Here is an 11037-nt window from a genome sequence, read left to right on the forward strand (position 1 = left end):
TTTATCAATGCTTCTCTTGGAAGAGATGCTTTGGATGAAATGCCGAGAATACCGCCCCCACTCTCACACCCAACGAGGCCCCGACAAATATACAGAAACGTTTACCATTACACATCTCTCTCTACAGCACTTTTGCCCTGACTCTGGCTTTCAGCTGTCTTCTGATTGGATTCATCCCCTCTGACATATTCAATCAGCCAAGGCTGCTGTGGGCAGATTGGCAGATTGGTAGTGTGATTACCTCCACTGAGCATGCTCGCTGAGGACAGTTTTATTTAAAAAGTGACAAACAGGTACACGCTGACACTTGCACACAGACATGCGTGTGCACACGAGCATGATGGCACGCATACACACTGGTACTGTATGGTGTGACAGTCCCGTTTGACCAGCAGTTTGGGCTTGTTATGGTCTCTGTGTTCTGCCCTCCGGTCATCTGTCTCATGTGTTTTATTCACAGCTGATGTAAATTTCATGACACATTAAAACGCACCAATATCAAACATTGATGATAACACTTATAGTGCCAAGTCAGATCACATATTGTCTTAATAGCACTTTACACTGAATACACTTTACAAATCAAAACTGTAACACGCTGACTGTTGCATGCTTTGCTTGGTGCACAGAGAAATCTCAGGTCTTTGCATGTGGTAACAGACTTGCATTTGAATGATTAGTAATGCATTTTATACCAATGTTGTGATCTGCTTGGTGCCTCTATAGTGAATTATTTTATACAATGACAAAGAGCTGTGAGGAAAACATTGTGACAGAGTTTTCCCTGATTTCATGAATACTGTAATAGCAGGTACTTAAACTGCTTTGACCATAACCGGTGATTCTAGATCAATCTGCATCAGTGTCTTCGCAGATATTGCATTGATGGTACATTGTTAAAATATCAGTGTTACAATGTGCTATAGCAATCAGTGATTCATTTGCAACATTCAACAGTATTTTTTATTTTATTTTTTCAAATACTATGAATTTGTGTAAAATCCGTTTTAGAGATGAAATGATTAATTGATTAGTCAATCGGCAGAAAATAAATGGGCACATATTGAGAGAACTGATCACTTGGGGATAAATATTTCTTATATTATTATAAATTGAATATCTTTCAGTTTCAGGTTTTAGGGAGAAATTGCGATTTTTTTTTTTTTTTTATATTTGACAGATTTAAACAGACTAATTGATGAGGAAAATAATTATTAGTTGAAGCCCTAGTGTGTTTGTTTGTTTTACATCACTAACAGTTTATTCTGAATCTCAGTCACATCCTTTATGTCCTCAGTTTCACAAATGACACATTTCAGTTTCAATGCAATACAACGATAGTGGAGGTGTCCTTCCTGTAAATAAAGTTTTTACATTATAACATCCTGCTATTATATTTGGTTCCACCTGCACCTGTTTGATGAAGTCATCCATAAATAGAGCTTCCCATCCCAATTTGGACTCCAACATGTGCTCCGAAAGATTACAGTATCTGCATTTTTAACCCTTTCTCACTTTCTCCTACACCTCCCCTTACAGTGCTGGCCTCCAAGCAGACATACATAAGCTACAGTAACCATGCCATCTAAGACAGAGACGACCCGTGGAAGCAGAGCAAGGAACTGCCTGAGGAGAAATCACCTGATTCTGGGGAATACTGGGGAAATACTGGAGGACTTCAAAGCTGCTACAGCAGAGAGGACTGGGGTGGAAAGATGGGAATCTGTCACTCCATAAAGAGAAAGGATGTCATATTTTTTTTTTTAGAGAATCAGGTAAAGGCTTGAATGCCAAATTTATGAGAAATTATTAGATTTGCAGGAGGGAGTTGGAAGATGTCAGGGAGATTGGACAGTTAATTTTCCTCTTCCCACCCTTTCTGAGACAAGTGGGCGTTGACCAGTGACGTGTCCAGATGCAGGCTGAGCAAACCACCTGGAGCCTACAGTATGTTTTCCTTCTGAAGTGTATAGCACACAATTTCAGTTCTCTCTGAGGCTGTTTCGTTTGTCTCATTTCAACAAAAACAGGGAGAAAAGTGTTCTGTTTTTGCTCTAGTCAAATACAGTGGACAAGATGAAACAGCATAAAAATATAGTAATTATTTTTGGTTACTGGTATTATTGGAGTTGAAAGCTGCAGTACTCTTCAAACTGTACATGCCTTACTACAGTACATTCAGTATTCCTACATGAACTAACCATACCTGAAACACCTGAAAATAAAGCAGTGGGTCATCCCAGATTTTTTAATAAATGTTTCATAATAATGATGATGACGCCATCATCTTGGCAAACCTAGTGTACAGTCCCAGAGCATGCTTGTGGGAGCATCATGTGTACTGTGCTGTGTTGTCAACGTCTATGGAATGCAACATTTGTCATGGTCGTCATTCACAGTGGAGACGTCCTTTTGGACCATTACCCACTGGGTTACCCTCTGCTGAATAAAGAGTAATTTATACACAAAAGGAGCCAAACCTTTATGGTTTACACCACACTCCATAAATGTCAGCCAGACTTGACGATGCATACTTTAAACATCCCAGATTTATTGGCCCTTATTTATCATGCTCTTGTTAAAGCCTTCTCAAAGTCAAGCAGTTAGATTGAAGTTTCTGTATTTGTTTAGCTTCCATTCCACCCAACATTGAAGGTGCAGTTCTTGACAATAACATAATTACCCAAAGTTGTTTCCGTATTACCCTGTGTTTCCTGTATTTGTGCGTTTCTGTGTTTCGAGATAATAAACCTCATTACAGTATATTCTGTCAGTAGGTACAGTGGTTGATGAAATGCTTGGTTTTTGAAGGAATAACACAACACACCAGTCTGTTGTCATACCAGATGTATTATTTTAAAGGTATAGAATATGATAGATTGCAATTGACAGTATCATATGGGGACGCCCCCTGTTATTTGTGGTGGATGCACCTTTTCACAGATTTTTTTTCCTCTTCTGCAACATGAATTTTGAGGCTGCAGTAGAAATGATTGATGACAGTTTCATTTGTGTTCTGGGTGCAAAATTAAGCTCATGTAGCTAATCAACATGAAGATCCTTTTGGATAAGTTATGTTCCATCAAAGAGCCAAAATGTTCAGAAAGATAATTATGTGGATGGCATACAGCACATGGCATTTCCTCCTTAGGAATGTTTTACCTTTCAACAGACTCAGTGTTATGTTACGTTTAAGTAGTCTGCATAGTCCTAGGGGAAGGGATTTTGCTAATTGCCTAATTGCAGATTTTCACAAATACATACTATACATAAAACAGCCACCTCATTAAACCTAAGCAGACTTTATTACACTAAACCTGCATTAAGTAACAAGGTCAATCATAGTGTGGATATTTTCTTAGCTTTTAGCCCCATTTAGCTCATTGCTTTGTTTTCTTATCCAACACACAGGCTGTATGGTAGAGTGTTAAGGCTATCAACAACGCCATGCAGGGCTCTATGCTTACAACTTTAGGGGCACTGGCGCTCCTATATGAAAAAATTAAGACGCACAGAAAAAAATGTAGTGGCACAGTTTAACTTTTAAAGATGCAACTCTTTTTTTAAACATTAAAACACACAATATGCATAAGATAGAGGGGCAAGATATTAATAAAGAATTTTGAAACAAAAAAGTCATATGTACTTGGGACCTAACAAAGGATCAGACTGCATTGTGCTTTATGAATGCATCCCTTTTAAAAATGCATAGAGTCTATTAATTAACTTCAGGATTCTGAAAATAGGGTTGTTGTTTAAAAGCACTTTTTCCAGTCGTATCCAATATCAAGGTTGACATGGAGTTCACGCTTGTTAGCAACAACAGATTTGACCTGTAGTTTCATTTTCACCAGTGAAAGCGACAATTGACACCAGCTAAAATTGAGATGCGTCTACCTGAATGTTGTGTTCACTGAGCTTTGACAATGTCATGTTTTCTTCCATGGGCTCTCTGCTCTGCTGTCTGCTGTGTGTGTGTGTAGAGGAGCTGAGCCCTTGGTCAAACACTGCAGAGAGAGCAGAGCAGAGAAAGAGAAAAGACACTGCATGCACTGTAAACATCAAAACCATATCTTGCAATCTGCTAAGCTCTCTCTCTCTCTCTCTGGCCTCTTCAAGAACCAATAAAATGCTCCCGTTCATCACAAATTTAGAACCAGTTAAGAATCGGCTCAGAGTCACTCACACTGGCGCAATGATGTGAGTGACCCTGAGTTCTGAGTAATTGTTCATATTCACACACTGCTTTTCACTCAGATACACACTGTAGAGACCTGGCCTGATATAAAAGTACAGACACTTTTAATTTCTTTCGTTTTCAGCAAACACACTCAACGATGACTGCACCCCACCTTCGCAGAAAACAGCAAAGATAAGCAGTAAACCAGTGACTGATTTAGCACCTAGCAAGTTAAATTTCCACATATTTTTTCACAAGAGTTGGTAGACAGCAAAACGGAGCTCAAAGGTCAGTGAATATTAGACCTAGATTTGTGAGGTGCTCAGAGGGATGACAACAATAGGATATCGATGTTGTCCAAGTAGGCAGTTGTTTGCTAATATGTTGATGAGCCAGTGGCATCTCAGGTTTGGATTCTGTTTATTTCTGCCCCTTACTGGTAAAAATAAATAAATAAATAATCATTTTTAAAAAATCATTTAATGCAGCTTTAAACTTCTACTGAGATGAAAATCACTTCTTAGTCTGTCTAACATTAATCAACTTTTACAATACTGACCACCTTTCATTTTTAGATGAAATTGGAGGATGTAGACCTGCTTGATAAATAAGGGCCAGTGCCTTCATTCTGTGCCTCATACCCATTAAATTACCCCTGCCATTCTTTCCATGGATTATTCATGGTGTTTTTTTGTGGGAAGAAGAAAAGGAGTCAATGTACAATTTGCAATTGTGTGTGCAATCTTCATTTCTGTCTCCAGTCTCTGAAGTATTTGTCATAAACAGTAACTCTGGAATTTGTCTCATTAAATGTTATCCTCAGCAATGCAAAAACCTGTATGTTGCATGTCAAAACCCATAAAAAGTCATGTGAACACTTAAAGAGAAAGGTGTAATGTCAAGAAGGAAAACTACTGCAGAGGATTATAAATAACTAATATTTTTGGTCAAATCAATGATTCTCTCAGCTTCAACAAAAGTCTAAGGTGTTGCCGCAAATGTTGTTTTCTCATCATTTGACAGAGTATTGTTTGTGGGATTGTTTGTGTTAGTGAATATGATAATTTACTGCTTTTTTGCCACAACCCCCCCTTTTTATTTTTCTAAAACACTTCGTCTGTGTTACAAAATAGAATATGTAAGTGCTGACTGAAATTAAATGGCAAGTTAATGTATGTTATTAAAATGGATTGATCATGTCTGCTTTATGTACTGAATTATTAAAAAAAAAAAAAAAAAAAAAGAAAGATTAAAAAAAGAATTACAGTGCCTGGATATTTATGAATTATCTATAGAAAAAATGTGTAGAGCATGTTCATTTTTATACAAGATATTTCTAATAAAAGACTGTTTTGCTAACAAAGTGTTGCTGTTTCTTCTTTGGTAGCATGGTTCATTAGCAGTGCAATAGTATATTCATGTTCAATAGGAACATAAGTACCAGGTGACGATCAACAATCCTTATTACTCAATTCTTCAAATTGACACAATATGAAAGACCAAGGTACAGACATGCTCTGTGCTTGTAAATGAAATGTAAATGCACAGAAATTATGATGTTGCCCTTGGGTGGACATTCAATGTAGCTATTAACCTGTCAGTCCTGTTCCAGACCTGGATCACCAGGAGCCCCGTCCTGGAACACACTCAATGACAGGCACACAGAGAGCGCCGGGGAAGAGACTGACAGCACTGGTAAAACCTTTATGGATTTTTTGACCAAGGCGGCTGCCCGCTGGGATTTGTCCCAGTATGCCCGATAGCCATTCCAACTGGGGTTTGTCAACCCAAGGCTGGTGGTAGACAAAGCGTTTTAACCAATAGATGTCGCTGGTGGTGGTGGTGGTGGTTTAGGTTGGCATTTTTTAAAGTGGCTAAAATATGTTTTTTTACTGCTGTCCCTGTCAAAATGTAGCCTGTATAAGGGAAAAGGATTGGGAAGCCTGAGAGCACACATGTAACATGTTATTTTACATTCCCTGAAAAAAAAATCTGAATTTTCCATCCCATAATTTTCACTGCTCAATCATCAAGTTATGTGATTTGCCAGAGGAGAGCCTGTCTGGCGGCTGGAAAGACTAACAGATTTCACGATCAGTCAAAAATACAAGATTGGGAAATAACATGGAGAAGATCTCAAGGCCACTGTTAAGCTGTGACTTATTTTTCAATGTGATCCTGAATCAATACATTGACAACTATGCAGAAACTGTAATGAAACATGAACACAAGTCAAATACAGCGTAGAATGAAATGCTGTGTGTGTGTTGTGAATTTTACCAGTAATCACGGAAGCCGCAACCCTAACCTCGGTTTAATGGTGGATCAATATGGTCAGCTACACCTGCAGCATAAGCCTTGAACAAATTCAAAAAATATCATACTATCTATAAAAGCTGACAGAATTATGAGCCACTCTAAATGAAAAGTGGAGCTAGTGAAACTATCTTCATAGCGGATTTATTGCAGGGTTGAAATTGCACCTGGGTGATCACTGATACAGCATCATTAGCCTTGAGTTTTAAAGTAAATCCCTTGCCCTGCACAATTAGCAAAACAGCAGTATGTACAAAATTGTATCGTCTCTCCTTCTCTGTGATAGATAAGACACTGCCCAAGGAGGGAATGTACATTTTTCAAGTTCTAATAAAGTCTCTCCTCCCTGCTGCTAACTTCCCCAGACTACTGCAAAGCATTTCTGGGTTCTGACAGGAAACTCTCTCTTTGTAAATGAGTGTACTGTCCTAACTAAAACAACAACCAGATTAGTTAAAAAAAAAAAAAGAAGAAAAAAAAACACCTTGGCAAGAAGTTGGTTCTTAATCCACAGTACATTTGGTCTCACTTTCTGAATTCACACCACCATAGATACACATACACAGAAACACAACCTTCTCTTCAATATTAACAGCTGTGCAGTTTTCCCCTGGCATCTATTAAGAGGTAACCCATTCATTCAGTTCCAGCTGGGAACTACAATTCAACACAATACACTTTTGCAGTTAAAATTTCTCTATTTACCAGACTAATAAATATCAGAGCGAATGTGTAGATTGAAGGTAACTCTAAAAATGCATTAGAAGTCATGAAGACATTCAGTTTTACTAGATACTACATAACTAGATACTAGGAAATGACTAGGATCCAACTGTAACTGGGCAGGTTCACTCTTAAAATAAATTAAAAAAACCCGTAGCAAGCAAGCTGTCTCTACATTGAGTGAGTCTTCAATCAAATCTAATGACTTCACTGGACTTGGTAAAGAAAATACAATAGTCACTAAACCAGATTACTTTTTTTTCACATAAAAATAATTAAACAACATTAATGGTTGTGTATATAACATCTAGGAGGAAGGGCTGCCTTCAACAGTTTTGCAGATGTGTCTGTAGCAGCATGAAAAATGGTTCCAAGTGCCACAAGAAAATGTGTATTGCAGTACCACGTCTGACCACTGGGGCAAATTGTTAGCAAGGCTGAATATATCCAGCCCTCATAATACTCTACATTACTGGCATAGCGTACTGTCATTTCTGTCAGGTTTGAGATGTTTCCTCCTTTAATTTAAAATGCTTGGTGGCACTGTTTGCATACTGGCTTTTGGTTGTGTATCACTTGTCCCTGCTGATCTGCTGCAAAAGCAAACTATCTCTATACACCAGTCATGGCATGTTTTTTTTCGACTTGGTGGTGTTGGACCTGTTGCTACACCTGCACTTGCTGCTGCCTTCTTCTTCTCCTCCCGTTTGATGTCCAACTGGAATGTCTGTAGGGTTATTATGCAGCCCTCATCAATCCGTGAAGAATCACGTCACATGTTCCAGTACTACTATTTTTATCGATACTGCTTATCGATCTGGTATCTTAACAGTACGCTTATTGGTACTTTGTTATTTTGTAAGAAAAAAAAAAGTAAAAAACTTAAAGAACCGAATTAAGAACAGAATTAACATTGCTTTATTTTATCACATGTACTCTATTAACATTTTAACTTCAACAGCATTGTTTTGAACAAATCACTCATATAGACTAATTTTGTAATGATGGAAATGTAAAACATGTAATACACAATGATTTACTACAGGACTTTTTCCTTTGACAGTATTTTTAGTAGTAGTATTTACTGTGCAGTAGTTTGCCTGCAGCCCCCAAATCTGTCCTTGCTCTAAGTGACCTGAGGCTGAATTTCTGAATGACATCAGCTGGCTAATGGTTACTGTTCATTATTAACCCATGTTCATGTAATTTAGTTAACTCTGTGTGTGGGCTCCAGGCATGCTAACATACAAAACACACCTGAACGGATGACGGATGAACTACGAGCTCAGCGGTCAAAAGCTGTGCATTTCTCCATCTGTATGTGATGGACTTTCGCAAGATGTTTGTTCGGAAAACAAGTACCATAATATTTTCAGAATTTTGGCATTGACTTGGTACCCAAGTATCGATTCTCGTGACATCCCTGTGGAAACATAATGTCATGATGTGAAGGTGTATGGTCAAGCCCTTACAGCAAGTCTCATGGCAGTTGATTAAAGATTGGCTGAGATATACAGATTTACACAGAAGCTAGTAGAAAGTGACAGAAAAGGTTGGGTTGAGAGAGAGGGGCAATAACAGACAGTGTTTCCTCAACTGGATCTGAAACCAGGACATTGCAATTAGATGTTACACATGGACCCCTAGGCCACCAGGATGCCTCATTAGGATACATTTTGAGACAAAAATTAATTAACAAGAAGCATATGGACAGAAAACAATGTTGCATATGATGAATTTGGCAAACAACAGGTGTTTTAATCTTGGCTGTTGGAGAAACACAGGCCTGATGTCAGTTGTAAACATCAAAAGTTTCTATTTGGACATCCCGATTTTTCAGTTAAAAAATGTTAACTCTTACAGGGTTCAAATGGAAGTCGCATATACTCCCTATACTAAAAGCTTTATCTAGAAGTTGTTTCACTGGCAATATGTTATTTCACCCTCTTCCCTGAAAGGTGCCCTGTCTTCACAAAGGAAAAGCTTTTACACTTAAATCATGGCCTTTCTATCCACATTTCCTCAGAGATAGATCTTGCACTTATGTTTGACTGAGAGGGTAAGATCTTTGAGAAAAACTGTGGGTGATGGTGTTACAAATTTCATTCTTTAATACTGGTCACTAATGCATATTCATATAGCAATATAGGCAGGAAAAATTGAAAAAGTTATGGAAAAAGATTTTTAAAAAATGATACGTCCTAGTTAGATGTTATGTGTGCTTGATATTAAGAATGGGATGTTAATGAAAAAGTTTTTGATATTGTCAGAATTAAATGCGAGGAACTGCTAAATTGTTTCTAAAACCTCTGTTAACCCCACCTACCCACGGTCTCTGCTACTCACACAGTAAGCAATGAGGTTCTGAAGTAGATTTTCCTGTTCAATTTTTCATGCATGGTTTATAAGTCCAGGATGCATTGCTCTTCATATCATTTCCTACAAATTACCAAGTAAACGCCACATTTTTTGAATATTTCCCCATTAAATGTAATATTATCAGGTTGACATTCCCATTGTGCAAATGAATAAGTACTGTTCATGAGATCATTTAGGGAATACATGCTGAAAATAAAAAGGTTTTCCTCATTTGAAATATCACTTTAATATTTCCACTCCGCTGCTTTAGCCAGTGAGTGAGTATTTTATTTCATCCCCAGGAGAAAAGCATTAAATGTGGCTGCGGTGTTTGTTTCTTTCTCAGTGTGGTGAAGACACATACCGAGATGGCAAGGATGTGGTAAGTGTAGATTGAATTTACCCCTGCTGGATTCTGATGCATCATAAACTACAGTGTGGTGAATGAATGGGGTAGACACAATCTTTAGCTGTCCCTTTGTGGTCAAACACTCCATGGTTGTCCTGTTTTCTCAAATATTCATGCGTTGTCCCAAAAGCTGTATGTGACATTCCATTAATCTTAACTCCATGCACATGTGTCTCACTCTGTGACTGATGCAGCTTCTGTCAACTAGTGCTAGACAGGGGTTTACTGTGAGTGATGGAGCTGGAAGGCTGCAAAGCTCTAATGACAAAGGGAAGGAAACTAGGCCAGTTGGAACTAGCTTTTTGCCCTGTGATACAAATGATATATATAATGTAGGTAGTTTGCAGTGTAAAAATAATAGTTTAACGCCAAAAAATATAACCCAAATTGTTTTAATTTTTTGCATAGTATTATTAAATCATTCTGAAATATCACTTTTACACTGCACATATGTGCTTTAACCAGTTTTTAAACTGTTTTAGTTTTTAAAACTAAAACACAAAAGGCCATAAAGGGCAGGGGTGGGGGGGTGGGGATTTTGTAGAACAATAAATCATGCTGACAGCCTGTATACTGTTTGGTGGCCCATTATACAAACCTGTAGCAGGAATTTCATTTGGACCTCCCTCGACTACTCACAAAAATGTAGTAATCAATTTTTTCCTGTTACAGTTGTACTTCTGATGGTGAAATGCCCGTCTGTTTGGCATTTAGAGGGAGAGAAGCTAAAATATATATGTATGTTTCATTTCAATGTGACAGGCCATAGTGACGTTTAGGTATTTTGGTGAAAATCTGTCATTTAACTCATTATTTAGTGATTCTATCAAAAATTGCAAAATAAATACTGAGAAAATAATGAGTAATGTTTAATAAAGTTAACAGACTATTTAAATTACACACCTAACCAATATATCAGCATCAAAATGAAATATTTACATGTGATTATAACAGGAATATTAATAAAATACATAATTGAAGTTAATACAGTGGTTGTAGCCTGATGGGAATATTTTTGGTTAATAGCAACAGTTGAGGGCAAACCATCAGC

The 11037-nt window shown here is 37.7% G+C and overlaps 1 protein-coding gene across 1 annotated transcript in view; it reads left to right on the forward strand.

The window, feature by feature from the left end:
- LOC130174663 (metabotropic glutamate receptor 4-like) overlaps positions 1-5543 on the forward strand; it is a 175373-nt gene extending 169830 nt beyond the window's left edge. The window contains exon 11 of the mRNA XM_056384732.1: positions 1540-5543. Coding sequence (XP_056240707.1) covers positions 1540-1589 — 50 coding nt within the window. The 3' untranslated portion in view covers positions 1590-5543. The remainder of the gene's footprint in view (positions 1-1539) is intronic.
- Positions 5544-11037: the final 5494 nt, after the last annotated feature.

The sequence above is a fragment of the Seriola aureovittata genome, chromosome 9 (genome assembly GCF_021018895.1).
Source record: "Seriola aureovittata isolate HTS-2021-v1 ecotype China chromosome 9, ASM2101889v1, whole genome shotgun sequence".
Taxonomy (NCBI): Eukaryota; Metazoa; Chordata; class Actinopteri; order Carangiformes; family Carangidae; genus Seriola; species Seriola aureovittata.